The sequence below is a fragment of the Neodiprion virginianus genome, chromosome 7 (genome assembly GCF_021901495.1).
Source record: "Neodiprion virginianus isolate iyNeoVirg1 chromosome 7, iyNeoVirg1.1, whole genome shotgun sequence".
Classification (NCBI taxonomy): Eukaryota; Metazoa; Arthropoda; class Insecta; order Hymenoptera; family Diprionidae; genus Neodiprion; species Neodiprion virginianus.
Window position 1 is genome coordinate 14,799,981 of NC_060883.1, and position 21,563 is coordinate 14,821,543.

The following is a 21,563-nucleotide window of genomic DNA, read 5'->3' on the forward strand; positions in this document are numbered from 1 at the left end:
AGAGGGATTATGATGATTCCGCGAATCTGGTGATCGCTATAAAGAAACAAAGTGTCGAAGATGCCTGTTTTTACAGAACAAATATAATTGGGGAAAGGTTATGGGGACTAGAAGAGTGCAACTCGGTAATCCCGAATTTTTTGGACCGTTAAAAATGAATCCAATGTCAAAATTAAAAAATTTAAAATAGCGGATCCAATATGGCGGACTGAAAATATAAAAATTGATCCCATTCGCTCATATTAGATCCACCATTTTAAACAGTTAAAATTTCTCAGATCCGACCTCATTTTTGAAATCAGCGACCTCGAGAACCCTTCTATACCAAGTTTCAAGGAATTTGACTGCAAGGTGAAATGTATGCTTTAAAGGGTTAAGCATCGCTCACTCACTCAAGTTACCGGCATTGTCGTACCGGTGAGATCGATTTGAAACTTTCGAGTCGTGCAGGCAGCCGTGACTGTGCATATCCTACACTCAGGCATGCGTGATGATCAGTGCTGAAGAAGTACCGCGGTCAAGAGTAGGGATTTCAACAGGTTTGAATTGTACCGCTGCTCTGTTTTCAGTTGCTCTGTGAATACCGTACGGAAAAGAACCGTAAAGAACCACGTCCAACGAAAGCGACCTTGGATAACAACATCGAATATCGCAGGTTGAGTGAGTACTTTGTCATTTCGTTACAAATAGTTACGAATTGCCTGTTTTTCATTTGAACGTGTTTACAATTTTTCAAATCAAACCTTTCTTTTTATTATTAAAATATATGCCTTATCTACGCATTTTTTTTTTTTTTATCAGATACGTACACGTAGTCCATTCATTTTAGGCGTATTATAGTCTGAACTAATCTTCCAGGTATAAGACCACATTTTCCCACCGCCATTTTGGAATTCATTCTTCAACTACGCATTAAGTTGCGAAATTCGATTCTAAATGTGTATAAAAGAAAGCATGCACCGAGTATTGTAATAAGACTTAACTACTGCTCAGATGTCGAAACGCCATTGACTAACTAATATGAATTTTTTTTTATTTCTTATCTTTTTCACGATTTACGTTCATTTATTAGGTGTATACTAAAACGAATGTTCGAAAGCATTCCTCACTTCGATTTAGAATTACGATTTAGCTGGAAAAAAAACTGTTATCCGTGAATATATATTTATACATACATTACAAATTGGATAAAAGTGTGCTTTGACAAAAAAAGGTAATTTCAAACCATCTTGATCGTTGACAGGGACTCACAATGGTTTTTTTTGTTGTTTTATTTGTTGGAAAACCGGAATGCTTGATAATCATACTTATCTCCATACTTGATGATTGAAGATTTTTATTTTTTATTTTTTTTTGTGGCTATAGTTTACAGATCTTATTTAATAAATTGAGTAATTCATGTATATGGCTGCGTGTAAATACATTTGATTTACCCGTTAATTATAAATTGTAATAGCAAAAAAAAACAGAAATGTATGTACGTAGTAAAGTACCGTATATTGAACCATCCGTTAGGTGGGGGGCCGGGGGGGGGGGGGGGGGGGGGGGGGGGGGGTACAGCTTGTACAGACTAAAATCAACCTATTTTTGAAAGTTTTTTTCATGAAAATGAAAACACGTGAAGCAACTTGAGTTTGAGGGCTTTATTATTCATAAATTCAAAAACATTTTACAACTTTTTCTTTGAACTTAATAACGAAATGGTGGTATGGGGCATGTGAGTAATGAACGGCCACGTTTTCAATCCGGTGGCGTGGAATCCTCGATCAAATTTTATCTGATCGACTTGATATTGTGACACAATTTTTAAAACTTGTTTATCGATTCGACCTCGTGACCTGATTTTTGAATTTCAATCATCAAAATGAAATTTGTTTATTCATTTTTTTGCTAGCAATTCTATGTTCGAAAAATTACATTTTTTGTTCATAATCATATATATATCAGAAAAAAATTTTTTTTCTCAACGTTTAGGTACCGAGGTCGAATCTGAAAAGGTGTCCAGATCAAATTTTTTTTACAACATTTGTTACGAGTTGGATAGTGATGTCAGAAGATGCTCCACCGCTAAAGCCCTCGAGTTCGTAGTCGTTTGCTACTTATATGCTCCATGCTGTTATTTTGTTACTAATTTCAATGAAAAAATTCTTAAATATTATTGACGCTACTAATAATAAAGCTCTCGACCTCAAGCTGCTCTAAGCGTTTTCATTTCCTTTGAAAAAAACTTCTAAAAGTAGATATAATTACAGACCGTCCAAGCTGCCCCCCCCCCCCCCCCCCCCCCCTCATATACTCCCTCATAGGAAGTAGGTACATTTGTTTCCCTATATATACATTCCTAATTTGACTGGTGGTTGTATTTACTCTGGTTTACTATATTATAGGCATAGATAAATGAACTGGCGACCGTACAGTGATTTATATTCGTACTCACGCAACTTGAATCTGTTAAATAGCATTGAACGTAGGTTTTCCGACCGGTTTCCACGGAATTGATAAGCCAGTCTATAAAGTTTTGAAAATTACAAGTTTATGAATATAAATTTGAATGAAAACTGGTTTATTCTACCTTGAAATCGACTACTTCACATTCAATTGTAACAGAATTTCATGCTTACACAATATCAATTACTAAGCGTATATAACAGCATATTTATATACCTATAATTACATGCTACTCGAGGAACACTGAAAAAAATTGTTTGTGCGCAAACGTGTTTCAATTCAAGGATAAATAATTGTTACATAGATACGTGGCAAAAACGAATCTTTGCTTACTTGTAACAACATGCATATTACGATTGTAATTTTGATAACGGAAGATGAAGCTTGACTCTTTTACTTTTCTTTATCATACCGTTTTATTTCACTGCAATTTTTTACTTTTCGCAATCTTGCAAAAAGTCTTGTAATGTATGCACGTAATTAAGCTAGACAATCTAGGCTCGGATTACGTCAAGTACTCATTTCTATCATCAATTAAAATCACAACTATACAGGGTGGGGCATTTAAAGTGTGACAGAGCAATAGTACTCAAACTATTGATGGTACTCAAAAAAGTTTCAGATGAAAGTTACATTGTTCGAGAAGGCCGTCATACTCGACCATCTTTTTTTTTTTGTCGGTAGAGGCGCTGAAGCTACGTCAAGGTCAACGCGACTTTTTTAAACGGAACAACGTATTTTGTTTTCTACGACATTATTACCGACTTTGAAGCAAATTCAGTGATCTACAGTCGAAATATAAATAAAGTCGCGGGTCATCACTTCGAGCATTTTCTGCGGGTAGACACAAACCAAGGCTAGTAAATCCTTTGAAAATAATTATTTTGATTCGATTCGATTTTTCAACTATTTTCATAATTCGCGTGCGTAGAATGACCTTGTGTTGTAGATTACTGAATTTGCCTGAAAGTCGGTAATAATGTCGTAGAAAACAAAATACATTGTTCCATTGTTTAAATAAGTGGCGTTGACCTTGACGTAGCTTCAGCGCCTCCACCGAAAAAGAAATAAGATGGTCCAGTATGACGGCCTTCTCGAACAATTTAGCTTTCATCTGAAACTTTTTTGAGTATCATCGATAGTTTGAGTACTATTGCTCAGTCACATTTCAAATGCCCCGCCTTGTTTATTGCTCAATATTCGATTACCAAAGGGACAAAAACTTGTGTTTGAAGTCTGGCTAAATTTTGTTAATATGAATAATGATCAGCGATTTTTTAACCATGTAATTTCTGCAGATAATGTTACTGGGGATTGGTGCTTGCCTTCTTTTTTGCTACGTGATTATCGGAACTATAACCATTGGAGCCGTTCTGTTGGTGATTGGACTTCGACTTTTCGCCTGCTACACGTTAGGCATTTGTAAAAGTAAAGCAAAGATGGACGGCAAAGTCGTTATCATCACGGGATGCACTTCCGGTATTGGTAAGGAGACCGCAAAAGATCTTGCCAAGCGAGGCGCGAAGATCATTATGGCTTGCCGCAACCTCGACAGCGCCAACGTCCTCAAAGGTTTGCTAAAACAAGAGACATGATTAAGGCTGAATGCGCTTTACCGTCTGAATTGAAAGTTAGAAAGACAGAGAAAACCGTTAAACCCTTTAATTCACGCTCAGCATCCTACCTTTTTTTTTTTGCAGCTTTTTATTTATTAAACTACTTTTTTGGTAACAACTTCCGAGTTCTTTTGGTTCCACATGGCCCCTGAAATACTTCTAAGTTTCAAAAAGATACAAAATTTATTTATCTATTTAATGCAAAAATAACAAACGTAAACAAATGGTTGAAACTCATACTTTTTCAGGACAAAAAGTACTTTCCGCTAATCTATCATGAAAATCCGAATGTCAATTTTTACCCAAACTTAATGCATACCAAAAAGTTTTAGGGAAGGTTTTCAAAATTGTTCTTGTTGTTTTTGTTAATCTGCCATATTGGATCCGCCATTTTGAATTTTAGAATTTCGAGTTCAGATTCGTAATCAACGACCCAAAAAGCACATTTATAGAAAAATTTCAAAAGAATCCGATGCAACGACAAATGTACGCATAGGTTTAAATAATTTCTAACAATGTTATGGGTGCCAATCATTATGCATAATATATTATGCACACCCATAAAACAATTTTGACAAAATTCTCGTAACAAAATCTAAGATATAAAGAATTTGAGAAATAACATTATTATTATACAGTGTGCAAAATAATTGAACTCAGACTTTTAATGCGATTCGTACGTTTTTCCTTTTTTTCTTGTTCACTGTAGATTTCTGGAAATTATCTGAAAATGATTTTACAATCGGTTATTTCTAGAGTGGGTAAAACAAGAGCTCTGTAAGTACGGTGCAACAGATGTTCGTTAACAACTACATTTGTACATTATAACTACGCTCTAATATAAGATCATAGAGATGATTTTCATACAGTTTTTGGGAATTTGGTCAGCGAGCAAAACACACCGTGAACATTAAAACCGGATAAAACCACCAGAGGTTAATTATTCTGAATTTTTTAATTATAAAACCTCTTCTCAAATTCTTAATACTAATTAGCTTGTATTATTTAAATTCGCTCAGAATCATTTTCATTACAAAGTGCAATGTTGTTTTATTCGTGTTGACAATTATTCGCACAAATAACATTCCGGGATATTCTTTGTAAGTTCTTTTCTCTTGCGAGTTTTGATTCAGACGGTACGGCCCATGAGTCGTTAATAAAACAAAGAATAAATAACCATTATCTAGTTTTGAAAATTGAGGTGTATTTATTCCACTACTGCCACCTTATCACATAAAAATTTCATTTTCAACTCGATAAAGAGAAGAGAAAAACGTGACCACATAATGATGATTACAAATTTATTTTTCATCGGCAGACGAGTTGGTAAAGTCTACGGGAAACAACAACATCGTGGTGAGAAAATTGGACCTCTCTTCACTGAAGTCAGTCAGGCAATTTGCCCAGCAGATTAACCGGGAAGAATCGAGACTCGACGTTCTCCTTCACAACGCCGGAACGGCGGAGACATTCAGGAAGAAGGTCACCGATGATGGTCTCGAGATGACGATGGCCACGAACCATTACGGGCCATTCCTTCTCACCCATCTTCTGATCGGTAGGAAATCTTGTCCAGACTTGTCCAAATCAATTGAAAATGCCGCAATTTCATACGTCTTCCGATTTGTGATACACTAAAAGCGATAGAACATGATAAAATCAAAGAAGACTGTGGTTGGAAAAACCGTAACTGAGTTGAAATTTGAGACTTTGATTTAAAACAGTTGTATACTTTACGTATATTTTCCAGTTGGGCAAAATTTGTAACCCTACGAATTGAAACTGATTGAAATCCGATTATTACCAGTTTCATAGTAATTGTATTTAGATGTATAAATTTTACGTTTGATCAACTATGGTGACATAAGAACAGTATTGGTTTTGGTCGAATTGAACTTTTTTAATTTAAGTAAATCTTCACATTTTTGGATCTCTAATGTCAGCAATATAAGTTTTTAGAAAAATGCCGGGCACTCTGTCTGTACCGAAAAAGTCCTGTGATGATCTTGAAAACGGCTAAATTATAAAATGCGAAATGTGCAAAACCTTAAAATCAAATGATGGGCGTTAAAAATTGCCATGTCCCGTTTACTTCGACAGTATGTTTCTCTCGAAAAAAATTGACCAAGCTCGAAGGTCCCTGACACAGTTCATATGACGTTTACAGTAAATTTTATATGAATTGCTATAAAATGAATAAAATAACGCAATAAGAATTTCATGAACAATAAAAGAACGATTTTGTGAATTCAAAGAGAATATTAACGACAAAAGATTCTAATTATTCTTGATGGTACTTTTAGTAATTGGATTGGTTTGCAAAGTGATGGAAAGTGCCGCGAAAAATATTATTTTTAAAGCTTGTTTTTCAATGTCAAAAAGGTATCGTCCGTTCATTTAATTTTCATAACTGATTTGAATGAATAAAAGATGTAGCTTTTGCCGTAGCTTTTTAGTTAGCCACAGAAACATTGCATAAATCATTAAAGATCATGATTATTAAACTTAAGCTTAAGTGAAAAATATATTAATGTCATTAAAATTTATTTCAAACAATTTCTAGATGATTCGTTCTGAACTGAAGCGAGCAATGCCTAACAATCCAATTTTAAAATTTTAAAAATGTGGACGCTTTTGAACTTATACATAACTGACTAACTTTCTTTATTTATATTTGCTATATTCAATTGATTTTTATTGTGCAGAAGGATTTTTTAATGAAATTCAACTCACGTCAGTCAGCACTCAGCAGTTGTAATTAGGTCGTGAGGAAACTCGCCCTTTTTCTTCCTATATTAAATTAAGAAACGAACGAAATGGATTCAAATGGACTGTTTACTTCACAAATTTTTAAGAGTGAAAATTTTTCAGATCTTCTGAAAAGGTCGGCGCCCAGCCGCATAGTTGTCGTGGCCTCTGAGCTGTACCGACTGTCCAGTTTGAACCTAAACAACATGAACCCGACATCCACGTTCCCAGGATACTTGTACTACGTGTCGAAGTATGCGAATATTGTCTTCACTCAGGAGCTTGCGCGGCGTCTTCAGGGTTCCGGAGTTACGGCCAACTGCCTTCACCCCGGGATGATTGACAGCGGGATATGGAGAAACGTTCCAGTACCGTTGTCCTGGGGACTGTACCTCATTATCAAGGGATTCTTCAAGACCCCTGAACAGGGTGCTCAGACCAGCGTCTACCTCGCCGTATCGGATGAGGTCATTGGTGTCACCGGAAAATACTTCATGGATTGTCACGTAAGAGTTTCTTTTCAAAATAATTAAGATTTAGACATATCACTGGCATCCAATTATCGATATGAGGATTAGGTCTGCTTAATTTCTGCCATGTTGAGAAAGTCCACTAAGTTTCAGAAGTCGACTGACTGCTTTCTTTGTACTAGAAATTTGCAAACAGTTAATTCGTGTACCGTGAAGAATTCATTGCCAGATTAGACATTAAAATTTGCTGGGTTGATTAATTGCGTGGCAAAAATGATGTAAAACTTTCCATTCACCGAGTCAGTACATTCTGACTTATTGATGGTGGAGAAACTACCTTACCAACTCTTACCGATTGAGTCTTAGTCTTGCCGATGAAGGTAAGACTCACTCTTACCGCCGGTAAGGTAACATGATCATCGGTAATAATGATTATAACCAAACCCAAGTATGTTCCCATAAGCGCTTAGTTTGTGCCGGGTAAGGGACGCATGGGCTAGTAAATATCATTATTGATCTGCAACCGTCTTGAGGGTACACTTGGGGACAACGAATCTGAGACGGCTAATTTTTTACACCAGATAGTTATATTGGCAATACAGAGAAACCTACAGCGCCATAGTCGGCCGAGCGTGAAACAAACTCAATCTCAATAAACATAACATAACCCATCACCGTCGAATCTAGGCTTAGAATCATAGTCTTTATAAGTCTATGCTTAGAATACCGCGGCGATGATGACTTGTTAGATTGACATGTATTCTAAGGTTAGATTCGACAGTCATCGGTTATGGTATGTTCATTGAAATTGAGCTTGTTTATCGCTCGGCCGACTATGGCGCTGTAGGTTTCTCTGTGCTGTCAACATGACTGTCTAGTGTAAAGGATTAGCCATCTCAGATTCATTGTCCCCAAGTGTACATACGTTCTCTTTTGGCGCTGGCCAAAATTAGCAATAGTATCGTTGGATTTATCGGAGTGTAATGTTAAACACAAGACAAAATATTCATTACACATTATCTATAGATAATGTATTGTTAAACATAAGACAAAATATTGATGTTCAAAAGTAAAAAAAAAATTTTCAAGAAAATTATACAGGTCTGCAACCAAAAAACTGTACTGGTTGTTGAGATATCATGTACACCGTTTCGAAAAATATGTTTAAAACAGTTTCGAGAAAAACACGTTTAAAGTTTGAGCACTATTTTTTTGCACATATCTCGCATTAATCTGACATTTCTGCGTCATATTTCTGAAGTTACTCCGCTTTGCTACCATGCTGTGTGAAATTCCCTAAGAATGCAAATGCCGACTTACAATTAGCCCTACTGACTTACTTGTATTTTTACCAATTCAAAGACAGCATAGCCATGAAACGGAATAACCCCGCATACAGTAATCTGTAATAAAGATGTAAAATAATAATTGAAGTAATGGAACAACAAACGATAGACTATATTCGACATTATAAAATGACTTACTGCAGGAATAAAGCGATCGTTGGAAAGCGCTACTCCATTTCTGATGTAATCGTAACGCCAGATTTCTAACTCCAAAACGCATGATTAAGTCGTCTGTCTCATAATTTCACCAGAAACGGACTAGGCGGAAATACTTACAAGCATCACAAATAAAAATGATGACGGCATTTTTTTAAAATTCTTTTCCACTAAATAGCGATAGTGAGAAATAATATGCAATGAAAAGGAAATCGTTTGTAAATAAAGACTTAATGAATATTTAGTTTTATAACTCCATAATTGATGGATTGTTAAAAGCAAATTAATATTCCTGGCGCAAGCGTCGTACGTGTGTGAGGTTTGCGCCGCGAATTCCATAAATGTAATAATTTTCTCATTAAATAATTAGAGAGTTACAGACCTAGGAATTGATGAATTCGTTACTTTCAGTCGATTTCCTTCTTATTACACGCCTCACTGATTGAAAAAAAAAGTATTGAAAATAAATTTGTTGGCCAACTACATGCTAAATTCTATTTTAGTACTTACAATTAAAGTAATCACTCACAAACGTTTTTAAATGATTTACAAACGATTCCTGATCGGAAAACTACCAAAACCAAGTGTACGTGTTGGTTGTCTGAACGACGTAAGTCGCCTTAACGTATTTAAACTCAAATTCTCCCTTTCCGTAGTTTTGCACACTAGTCCGATGCTACTGTAGTCGGTAAGGTAGTTTTGAATTCGGTAAATAGGTGTATGTAATGTAAAAAAGACTGGGTTCGGTTGGTAAGATTGGGTAATTTATCATCGAACTGCCCCGTGCACTTTTGCACACGTCAGAGAACTGTTCCGAATTATTTTGACAAATTTTAACCTCATTTTTTTAGGAACATGGACTGTCTCAAGGCGCACAGGATGCGGCTAAGGGGAAAAAGCTGTGGGAACTTAGTGAGGGATTTGTGAAATTGGAACCCAATGATCCAAAGATATGAAGAAAAAGAACTGAATTATGTAACTGCAGATGAGCTATACGTGTGCACACAATCGGCAGAGATAATTATAATTATAAATAGTAACTGTTGGTCATAGAATGACTACGACATTTTTTATTGTTTTGTAATTTAACGATTGTTGTTTGCGGCTTCAATTGATGTATAATGTAATTATAATAAATGCACATGATATTTGTTTTTTTAAATGTTCATTTTTGATGGAAAACAGCTTTTATCTGGCAAATTTAACAATTGATCATAACTGTAACATGCGCTCTTTATCCATTATACCTATCTATCATATACTTGAATAGTCTCCATAAAATGTGGATCCAAGTTCAATTTTTTTCACAAATAGGTAATCTACAGTTTGCTTTCTATGAAGTGCGTACACATAGAGAAGTGGAATGTTGAAAATAAATCTTGAAAATGCTAAGTAATAAATTCTGCTTTAATCAGTTATAGTAAGAATATGGTGGGTCATTTTCTTAGGGGGTGAATGATAATCTTTTCAGCCCTCATCTTAATTTAGGTTACGCATGATTTCTACGCAGATGCTGGTGGAAAAATTTACCAACAACAATAAGTAACAAAAATGAGGAAGAAAGCTGACTTTTATGACAAGTATTATTACGAGACTTATTCCAAAGTCAGAGTGGCGTTGTGAATAACGAAGAAGCACCTTGTGTATTTTCGGGGGAATTGACAACGAGTGAAACAACTTCATGGTTGTAGCCGAGTCTCTAACTTTTTAGTCAAAAATGAAATATACATATTTCGATATTATTCGATAACAAAACAAAAGAACGGTCTATGGTAACAAAATTGATGAAACCTTCAGACATGAGTTTCAAATTCTAAATTAAGACAAAGCTAAATTCATAACTCAAGCTTTCGGTAAATTTCAAATCGGTTAAACATTATCAAGACTTAATACAAAATTTCAGATACATTTTCCAACGAAAATTAAAAGTAAAATTATAACCTGATAAACAGAAATGATGAAGCAAAACATCGAAGTGTCAACTACGATTACCTGTAGCTCATAACTGCGGTTATGGGTTTAACGAAGATATAAAATTTGAAGAGCAAGCATAGAATACTCATTTGAAAATGAAATAAACTCGAATTCCTCATAACTCTGAAGATGATGAACAAAAATTCTCATACATGAAATCATCATGCAAATTATAACTACGAAATTCGAACAAAATTTTACTACTTTATGCGAACACTTATTCTGATGGTGTATACCTGCAATAAACTGTTCTAAACGATGCCACCTAAGCCTGGTAATTCGGTGAAGCCTAAGCCTGCGAAAGGCAAGGGAAAAGACAGACAGAAGTGAGTAATCGCTTATTGACTTTCTCCCACTTTGTTTTCCGCTTTGAAGAGATTTTTCCAAATCTTAGTCCGGAGAAAGTCGTTCAGAGTAGTATTGACCTATTTCTGTAAATACTTAACTGATTCTTATCCCGCAAATTTTCGCAATATAAAATTCCTCATTCGATTTACATCGTAGAGTCATTGTTGAATTCGAAAAACTTGCTGAGTATTGAGAATGCATACCTCGACCACCAATTATTCAGTTCGATTGTAGTTTAATTCATTTAAAAATATTCAGATCAAGCTTGATGTGCATTTAAAAAAAAATTATATCACGTTTTGCGGTACGAATTACTACTGATTTCCTTTAAATTTGGGAACAGTATATGAGAAAGTTATAGATTTTGGATGAAAAGTCGAGTTTCAATTTTAAATGGTCACTATATGGTAATAAGAATGAAACTCTGGGTCACGACAAAGAGAACAAATAATCTAAGAAGATTGTTTGCAAAATTGAAGTCAATCGTATAAACCATTTTTGAAATACCATGGGCAACGCGAAAGATCACCGGTGAAATGGTTGCTGATATTATCGATAACAATCTATTAAAACAGTCTATTCGTAGTATACCTGGTGCATTGAGAGACTCTTAATTGAGATTTCCAGGAATATTCTTCTTCCCAGTAACATTTGATTTTAAGAAAGCAGAGAAGACACAGGTTGAACTTGAAAGGATGGCTGAAGACAGCGGCGGACTGGGCAAAGTTCGATGGATGGGCGAAGGTGAATGCTTTGCCGAAAAAAGTTCCCGAACCAGAACCGATCGTTAGTACTAGGTTCAAAATATTATCAATTGAATTGTGGAAGGAGAAGTGTTTGAAGTTCTTCTGGAAACCGATGCTTGGCCGTGATTCGCCTTGCATAATTATTCGCAGGTACGAGTCGCGAAGCCCTTGAGCCAGTTGAAGAAGCGATTGCTCGTGATATCGCAGCCAGCTCCGAAGTCTGATCCGGGACTACTGTGTCGCCTGGATCTGAGCGTTTCGAAGGCGGCGTTGAAGGCGAAGCCCTCGAAGCGTATCAAGGAGCTCGCAATGTTCGTGTGGAAGGACGAAGACCCGGGGAAGGAAATGCCGAACCCAATAACGAAGGCGGCCTTGAACTACAAGGCTACTCCCAGGATCATTGAAATGGCTGTGCCCCATGTCCACAAGACGGAGAGCTGTCGCGACCTTGCAATATCGAAGAAGGCATTGAAGCACAAGACCACGCAGAGGGAGAAGACGATGTCCCTGGCCAAGAAGGGGCGAGACTGTCCGAACTCTTTGAACGAAGAGGAATTCGCCAGGCTTTTCACGCCCACTGGCATCAAGAAAAGCGCTCTTACATACAAAGTAATTTGTACTGCTATTTTGACGATTCTAATTAACCTCCATAAATAATTTGCACGTTCTGCATCTATTTGCAGTTTCTTTCTATGATCACATCTGATCAGTTGAGAACAAATTGTGAATCTGAATATTATGTATTATATTGTTTACACTTTTATCCAATCAATTTTCAGATATATTGGAATGAAATCAATTTTTTAGAAGAAAAGAATCAAATCAAAAGTTAATATTTAAAACTGGTCTCAGCTTGCTTGGAAAATTTGGAAATAAGAATATAGGATTTACTTTCAAGTAGTGTTTGCTATGTTTTAATATCCATGAAAGGGTTATCGACAAGTCTCGTTGGAGATATTTAAAGATATTTCATTTGTAGAAATTGTTTTTACAATCAGATAACAGAATGGGTATCGACTTTGGCTCTGCCCTCCTACCGTTTCCTGAAAGATCGCCGAGACCAGGAAGCTCAGAAGATGAAGAAAATGATCGAAGCAAGTGATGACAGAGGAAAAAAGGTCCTAGAAGAACAGAGGAAGCAGGAAGAGGAAAAAGAGCGGAAGAAAAATGAGAAGAGGAAAAAAGGAATGAAAAAGAAGGAAAGCAAAAAAGGTGAAAAAGCGAATGGGAAAAAAGTCACCGAGGAAAAGCCTGACGAAGAGGACCAAGAGAAGGAGAAAAAGGAAGAGAAGCAGAAGAAAGAAGAAGAGAGGAAATCCAAGGAGCGTAAAAAATGGCGAACAGAACCAGGACCCTGCAAAGATAATTACGGATCAGTGTCGAAGGCAGCTCTCAATGCAAAAGGTAGGAGTGTAATGAGTGTGGTAACATCGCGTGCACTCAGAAAAATGTTTATTTTTCAAAACCGAAATTGTCTTACTGTGAGTAAATTTTATGGTTAGTATGCTGTAACAGGGTGATTCTTCAAAAGGTCATTTATTAATTTCATAATTTTGAGTTCATATTCATGATCAGCGACCTCGAAAACCCCCATATATCAAATTTTGTCTAAATCCGTTCGGTAAATTTAATGTGCCCTTGAAGGTTTAAACGGGGGAAACTCAACTTCTTGTGGGCACGGATTAAGGTTGAAATAAAAAAATTGATAAAATGTTGGAATTATTTTTGAATTATTTGGAACCAATTTGGAGGGTGACCCGGTCGAAATTCAATAATGACTTTTTTAAGGACCATCCTATTGCTACAATCTGTCTTCGTCTATTTTGGGGAATAGCATCAAAATCCGGACTAGCAAGAGATATTATTGGCCTCCTGCAACGTCTTCTTCTGTAACTTTTTGTCAGGATCGTTATGCGAACCACTCATCTTTCTCTCACTTTAGAGGGGGAAGTCGAAAAAAAAATAAAGAAAGGCAATCACGAAAACGGGCGTAAAAATGTATTTGGTAAACAGGAACGCAAGAGCAATAGTTGTTTTTAATTTTACGCGCAAGCGACTGTATCGCACAGTAGGTATAACCAGAAGCGACAATCGGACGCTGTTTCTGGTCTGCAATAAATCATGACCATCAGTAATTACTTATTCATATTTATTGATAATACATAATAAATGAGTTATAAGGATACGATATGTTCGTACGTGCTAGTGACGTTGTACACTTGGGGACAATGAATCTGAGACGGCTTATTTTTTACACTACACAGTTATGTTGGCAACACAGATAAACCTACAGCGACACAGTCGGCTGAGCGCGAAACAAACTTAATCTCAATAGACATAACATAACCCATGACCGTCGAATCTAACGTCTAATCTAATTTTCATTCCCTCAATTTTTGATTCCATGGCCGCATTCGTAATCACGTTTATAAAGTAAAAATGAAATAGCTATCTAAAAAGCTATTATACAGATGGATCCCTCTGGATCGCCAGGTTTTGAGGTACGGTAGTTCCGCTACTCTAACATAGATCAAGGTGGTTCTTTATAGTGACTCAGGAGTTAGTAGAACATCCATACAAAGAAATGTATAATTTACATTCAAGTTATAGGCATAATGATGTTTCGTACACGAAATATAAATATTTTAGTATTTTCTACGCCAACGTTTGGTGCCACAATCCAAAAGATTCTGTTGCGATTACGAATTTAGATCAACACAGTAAAATCATTTTGTAAATATTGCTAAGCGATTGTTCAATTACTGTAATCGAACGAATTATCGTTTTAACGTAGTTTATGCTGCATTATTATGCTGATTATGCAACATCAAATGATGACAAGGGGATTTTCTATTGTTAATGGTAAGCTCATTCAATGGTATTTGACAACACTCTCAATTTGGTATGTATATAATTAGAATTAATTGAATCTTATACTTTTTCAATCTCGATGCACTTAATTGAATTGTTTTGAAATTTGCAACGAACCATCATGTCCCATCAAAAAAATTCCAAAAAATACGTCTACAAATTGATTTTGTTGGAAAGTAAAAATTTTGTTCGCAGGCAACATCGTTTTTGCACTAACTCATCATCGTGATGTAAATAACAGGATTTCATGATTCTCGTTTCATATTGCATCAGCATCCGAGCGTACGGAGGAAATAGCAAAGCCTCATATTCATGTCAGTACGGCGTGCAGAAACGACGCTTTTGGCGTTAAAAAGAGTGCCCTCTCGGCATCAGCTTCTGCACGGGTATCCGAAATGGCACAACCGAATCATCCTGCTGATCCTGTTGAACGACCACCACCACGCAAGAAGAACGCCTTTGGTGCTCCGATATTTCCCCAGCCGGTAAGTATATTTAGAAGTCACTTGTACCTAATTTCATATTTTTAATTGTGCTATTATTATTTCATATTTTTCATTTGTCATCCATTTTTTGGATTCTGGTATTTGTATTACGTATTTCGCTGTACGAATATTCGTTATTTGTTATTTTTGATCAAGCTCTTCAGCTATTTTTTATTAGTTATTTGCCAATCTTCATCATTCACACTATGTTGTTAATTGTATTTCAAGTTTTTTCTCATCATTTGGTATCTGTTAATATTATATTTTTACTTGTCAATTTATTGCTCGTTATTTATATTTTACCATTCGTAATATACTTGAATATTTTATTATGTGTTATTTTGTGTTCCTTTTTTTAACATTTGAACTTGTCATTATAGTACTTCATTATCCGGATAAATGGGTATTTCTTTTTGTTATTTTTTATCTAGTATCTCTCATCATTTACTTGTTATTTGCTTCATGAAAAATAATTTTTTCCATTTTCCCCACGTTATTTAACCTTACTTCAATCAATTAATTCATCAAAACTGCGAACCCTAACAGTTGAATACTTTTTTGCACTCTTTATAATTATTATACAGTTTATGTGTAGTGATTTCCATATTTTGACGCCGAATTATCTATACTTCCACTGTCGTATGTATTACAGAAATTCGGTAAGCGACTGCCGAAGGTAAAACCATACAAAATGGGCGAGTGTAAGGATAAAGACAATAAGGATAAGGGGCAGGCAAATGAGTTGGAGAATACTATGAAAAAATATGAGTCTGTACCGTTGTATCCAAGTATTGATCCTTGCATTGATCCCGCCGGTGCTAAAAAGCAAGCTAAGGCCAGAAGGGTTGCTGAAAAAGCGAAGAAGGCAAGGCTGGAGAAGCGGAGGCAGAAACGACAGGAGAAAAGTGATCAAGTGAAGCAGGAGAATGACGAAAAGAAGTGAAAAAATGTTCGAGATAAAGAAATGTAGAACAAAATATGCTGTCAAGGATCAGAGCTATGTGAAAATTATAACTCATGGTGTCACGAAGAGAAAACTTTGTAGAATCTGAGCTTTTCAGTAACTGATGTGTACTAAACAACGTAGCTGAATCATTCTAGTGTTTATACTGAAACATATCATAACGTAAATTTGAATTTGATTTGACTATGCAATCAGATCAAAATAAGCAGCATTATTTAAATAAGGAAAAGTTTAATAAAAATCGCATAATCATATTAAGAATCTATATGATTTATTGTGCACAAGATGAGTAGATGATGAAATCTTACAGAAAGTTTTCAAAATTTTGTTGAAATCGTATTCTACGGAGGATTTGAAGTTCTCGCATTAGGTAATTTTTTGGAGTTTTTCTATTGAAATCATTTGGTATTTTCTAGCAATATGCATAAAACACTTGGATTTCTCATATAAATAAGAATTTTTGGTATAAATTCTTAATTGTCACCCGCATGTTTTGCTCATATTTAAGTATCAAGGTTCGCGAATACTTCAACGTAAGTGGGATGGAGATTATACTCGAGTCTCTGATGGAAGAACCTCCTCCGAACCACGCAGTGCACATGCGCCAACTCACGCACAACATTCACATGAGACGAGTGAGACAGCCAAATACTGCCAACTTACTAAAATAACGTCCGCTCGGGGATCTTGACGCCCGCGGGCGTCAGTGTCGCGCAAAAATGCTAAAATCCTATAGTCCAAGAGCTGATGACAAATTTAGAGAAGGTGTTTTGCCCACGTTAAAATAATAAAAATATAACACTATTACTATGGGTGCATCTGGAATGGTGGGTCTAGTAGAGGTCTTGCGGTTATTTCGCCATCGTGTAACCCATTAGATTTGAAAAAAAATAAACCCAAAAAATATCTTTTGGGCAAGTAGAAATTTTTTCATCTATTGTTTTAGTAGCTGTATAATATATAAATAACAAACCGAGACCAGTTTTTGAGTTTTAAAGTATGACCTGACCCCCCCCCCCAATTTATTTAATTAATATACCCAAAAAATATATTTTAGGCATCATAAAATTTTTATGGCATATTCAATAAACAATTTAAAAAGTACATGTCAATTGTTAGACGACTTGAACGGTTTTTAACAACCCCCTGACGTTAATAAAGATTTTAAATAATTGCGACAAAAAAGTCTCACTTGTAGTTACAAGTGCGAGAGAGACAATTTATCCACACTTGCCGGCAGCTGACGGGCCCCTGGTTCCTCGGCCTGTGATTGGTCCTGCAGGTAGTTCATGTATCACATAACTATTTTCATCGTAAAAGATTTATATTCCTACTAGCAGCCCATCCCGGCTTCGCACGGGCATATAATAATATTAAGTAATAATATAAATGTTATTTTTCTAGAAACTCACTGTAAACATTGTGTATTTTCTTTTATTATATTATTATATGCCCGTGCGAAGCCGGGATGGGTTGCTAGTGTAGCTTATATGACACGTTCGTAGATTTACCATAGCAGCGCCATCTATTGATTACTTACTCAACCCAGTCGAAAGGTATCGACATCTGTTAGAATCATTCGGAGTTAACAGATAATTGTGACTGTCAAGTAATAACAGACAAATAATTAGCAATATATTATAATTGCGACTATAATTTGAGATTTAAACTATCCTATCTCTCAAGTTGGATCGAACTGCACATGGTGTGCGTATTTTATTATAATCGGTTAAGTGGTTTAGGAGTCCATTGAGGACAAACATCGTGACACGAGATTTATATATATTAAGATATAATTGCGACTATAATTTGAGATTTAAACTATCCTATCTCTCAAGTTGGATCGAACTGCACATGGTGTGCGTATTTTATTATAATCGGTTAAGTGGTTTAGGAGTCCATTGAGGACAAACATCGTGACACGAGATTTATATACAGGGTGTCCCTAAATTGAGGGACACGGACCAGCCAGCGTGATACCTGACTGAAATGCAACCGAGAATTTCTTTACCGGAAGGTCGTCCGACGCATAGTTTTTGAATTATAAGCGATAGCGTTAAGCCAATCAGAGTGCACCATTTCAACTGGATTTGCCGCCACGGAAATTGCTGTTTTGTTCGTCTGGGTGAATTATTATTATTCGGTTACAAAGTAAATATCGGCACCTCCCCTCTCTCGCTGTTGTACCCCTTCTCGAGCGCTGACCTCGGTATTGTTGCCGCGGCACACGCTGCCGGCCGCACACCCACGGACGCACACTCGTGTGTGTGAAAATAAGCGAATGCCCAGCTACACAATACTACCAAACACACATCTACGAGTGAAAATAAAAATAAATCTCGAAATAAATCAGCCGATTTAAGATTTAATGTTATAAACACTTCCAATCATCGATGTATGCATAAAACTAGAGATTTAAGACGATTGATATGCCGTTAGGGTTCATAATTAGTCATTCAATCAATCTGAATTATGCTTTCCGAACATTTTCTGTGTCTTTGCAACATGTTTTTTCCACTAGTTTGAAATTCATCATTGACATACGATTCTTCAATAATGCGAGGAAACAACAACTCGCTGAATTGACGTGTCAATAGGTTTGTAAATCAATTACAATTCACCTGAGTTAACACAAAATAACTGAATAAATGAGAATTCACTGAATCACTAAAAATGATAACTGAAATCATGAGAATTATTTGAGATATAACTGAATTAGGAAGAGTTGTGATAAGTCAAGTTACTTTGAATAACTTTAGATTCGTGCCAAAATTTTATGTTTAGAGAGAAAAATAATTAAATTCAAATAAAAAAGTGATTTTAAATCAAGAAGAAGAAAATTTCCAAATACCTGAATTCAAATGAAGCAATTTGAATTTAATAAATCTATCTGAATTTAAGGAAAAATAATAATTATTATTTGGACCAGAAAAATGAAGTCGAATTACATGAATAAATTCAATTAATTCAACTCAAAAAAATATGGTATCATTCAAATTCCCAGTTATTTCCTCGTCGATTCAATGTGGGTCTGGAGTGGCAAGTAACGTTCAAATTGTTGAGATCAATGCTAGTGATGGCCACTTATCTGAGAACAATCGATGTATCGATTAATCGATTTCAACAAAATGATCGGCACGGCTCGATTGAATTGGTAAAAATTAATCGTTTTGCTAAATTTCTGCGTGTAGTCTCAATATCACAAGAGATATTTTGGTAATTTATAGTCTTATTCAAAATATTTTGGTCCAAATAATAATTATTATTTTTCCTTAAATTCAGATAGATTTATTAAATTCAAATTGCTTCATTTGAATTCAGGTATTTGGAAATTTTCTTCTTCTTGATTTAAAATCACTTTTTTATTTGAATTTAATTATTTTTCTCTCTAAACATAAAATTTTGGCACGAATCTAAAGTTATTCAAAGTAACTTGACTTATCACAACTCTTCCTAATTCAGTTATATCTCAAATAATTCTCATGATTTCAGTTATCATTTTTAGTGATTCAGTGAATTCTCATTTATTCAGTTATTTTGTGTTAACTCAGGTGAATTGTAATTGATTTACAAACCTATTGACACGTCAATTCAGCGAGTTGTTGTTTCCTCGCATTATTGAAGAATCGTATGTCAATGATGAATTTCAAACTAGTGGAAAAAACATGTTGCAAAGACACAGAAAATGTTCGGAAAGCATAATTCAGATTGATTGAATGACTAATTATGAACCCTAACGGCATATCAATCGTCTTAAATCTCTAGTTTTATGCATACATCGATGATTGGAAGTGTTTATAACATTAAATCTTAAATCGGCTGATTTATTTCGAGATTTATTTTTATTTTCACTCGTAGATGTGTGTTTGGTAGTATTGTGTAGCTGGGCATTCGCTTATTTTCACACACACGAGTGTGCGTCCGTGGGTGTGCGGCCGGCAGCGTGTGCCGCGGCAACAATACCGAGGTCAGCGCTCGAGAAGGGGTACAACAGCGAGAGAGGGGAGGTGCCGATATTTACTTTGTAACCGAATAATAATAATTCACCCAGACGAACAAAACAGCAATTTCCGTGGCGGCAAATCCAGTTGAAATGGTGCACTCTGATTGGCTTAACGCTATCGCTTATAATTCAAAAACTATGCGTCGGACGACCTTCCGGTAAAGAAATTCTCGGTTGCATTTCAGTCAGGTATCACGCTGGCTGGTCCGTGTCCCTCAATTTAGGGACACGCTGTATATTAAGATTATAAAGATGGACTGGGCGCTCCTATAAGAGGCACTGACAATTACATATAAAGGACAGAGATATACCGGGAACTGCTCTCTCTTTTCAATCGGCGTCATGGTGGGAGATAACGGAGCAGTGGAAGTGGAACAGCTATAGATATAGGCGGATAATTTCTCCTCATTCTCCTCTACCGCCTCGATCCCCCCCGCAAATATCGTCAGAGAGAGAAAGGAGTATTCCCTACATATTTCTGTCCTTTAAATGTTTGCTTCAAGCGGCAAAAAACTGTTATTGGACGCCATTCTTCCAATGTGGCGGCGCGAGCGGCAAAGATACAAGGTGGCAAAGCGAAAATTCGAAAAGGGCACGTCGAAATCTATATAAAAATACCAATTTTCAAAAGTCCCTGAAAACTTTCTAGGTAACCCCCTTTTTGAGCACCAAATGACTGTACTAATATACGAGTCGACTGCTGAAGGGTGAATTTTGAGAACTTATACCTTGACGACCAATCATTCAATTCGATTGGAGTTCGTGCCATTCTGACTAATTCTGACTAATTATTTCTAACGGAGGTTTACAAGACAATAATATAACACAATTTGCTGTAATGGTTTTACAATTTCATTATTATCATTTTTAAGGTGATGAAAACTACAGTTTCTGAACTCCATAGAAGAAATTTACGATGCGAAAGAATGTTTTTTTTTTCTCGTCATCGTTCATGCTTCTAGTTACTATTCTGGTTGCTGTTTTGTTTTTCGTTATGTTTATTTTTGTTAGAGTTATTACTGTTTCTTGTAGTTGTTCCTTATTATTGTTATAAGTTACTATTACTCTCTTTACTACTGTTTCTTTCATTATCATTAGTTTTGGTTAGTGTTTAAGGTGGTATAATATACGAGTTGACAGCTCATAAAGTAGATGAATTTCGGGATCTTGCATCTCGACAACCAATTATTCAATTTGATTGGGTTATTTTAAATCTAAAAGTGTGTAGGTCGAGCGTCACTTGTATATATTTTTTTAATTGTAATAAATTAATAAGATGGATTGTTATTGACAATAAAGTCAAACATTTCGCTCGGTGACGTTTCGCGATACTCACAATTCCAAGTTGTCAGTTGAACTGAACCAAAAAATCCAAACGGATTCTTCAA

General features: G+C 35.8%; 3 protein-coding genes across 4 annotated transcripts; all 3 read left to right on the forward strand.

The window, feature by feature from the left end:
* Positions 1–470: 470 nt before the first annotated feature.
* On the forward strand, positions 471–9,946 carry LOC124309320 (retinol dehydrogenase 14). The gene is made up of 5 exons (XM_046772870.1): positions 471–660; positions 3,747–4,020; positions 5,383–5,622; positions 6,936–7,318; positions 9,636–9,946. Exons 2-5 carry the CDS (start codon positions 3,750–3,752, stop codon positions 9,738–9,740), a joined length of 999 nt encoding a protein of 332 aa, XP_046628826.1. The 5' UTR covers positions 471–660; positions 3,747–3,749; the 3' UTR covers positions 9,741–9,946.
* On the forward strand, positions 5,686–13,372 carry LOC124309450 (UPF0329 protein ECU05_1680/ECU11_0050-like). Its single transcript, XM_046773114.1, has 4 exons — positions 5,686–5,690; positions 12,327–12,461; positions 12,851–13,256; positions 13,368–13,372. The coding sequence occupies exons 2-4, from the start codon at positions 12,354–12,356 to the stop codon at positions 13,370–13,372; spliced, it is 519 nt and encodes a 172-aa protein (XP_046629070.1). The 5' UTR covers positions 5,686–5,690; positions 12,327–12,353.
* Positions 13,373–14,180: 808 nt separating this feature from the next.
* On the forward strand, positions 14,181–16,301 carry LOC124309322 (uncharacterized). 2 transcript variants are annotated; one of them, XM_046772873.1, is made up of 3 exons: positions 14,181–14,353; positions 14,997–15,208; positions 15,861–16,301. In XM_046772873.1, the coding sequence occupies exons 2-3, from the start codon at positions 15,119–15,121 to the stop codon at positions 16,149–16,151; spliced, it is 381 nt and encodes a 126-aa protein (XP_046628829.1). In that variant the 5' UTR covers positions 14,181–14,353; positions 14,997–15,118; the 3' UTR covers positions 16,152–16,301. The 2 variants fall into 2 exon arrangements, with proteins under 2 accessions (XP_046628829.1, XP_046628828.1); XM_046772872.1 differs by lacking the exon at positions 14,181–14,353 and adding an exon at positions 14,697–14,730.
* Positions 16,302–21,563: the final 5,262 nt, after the last annotated feature.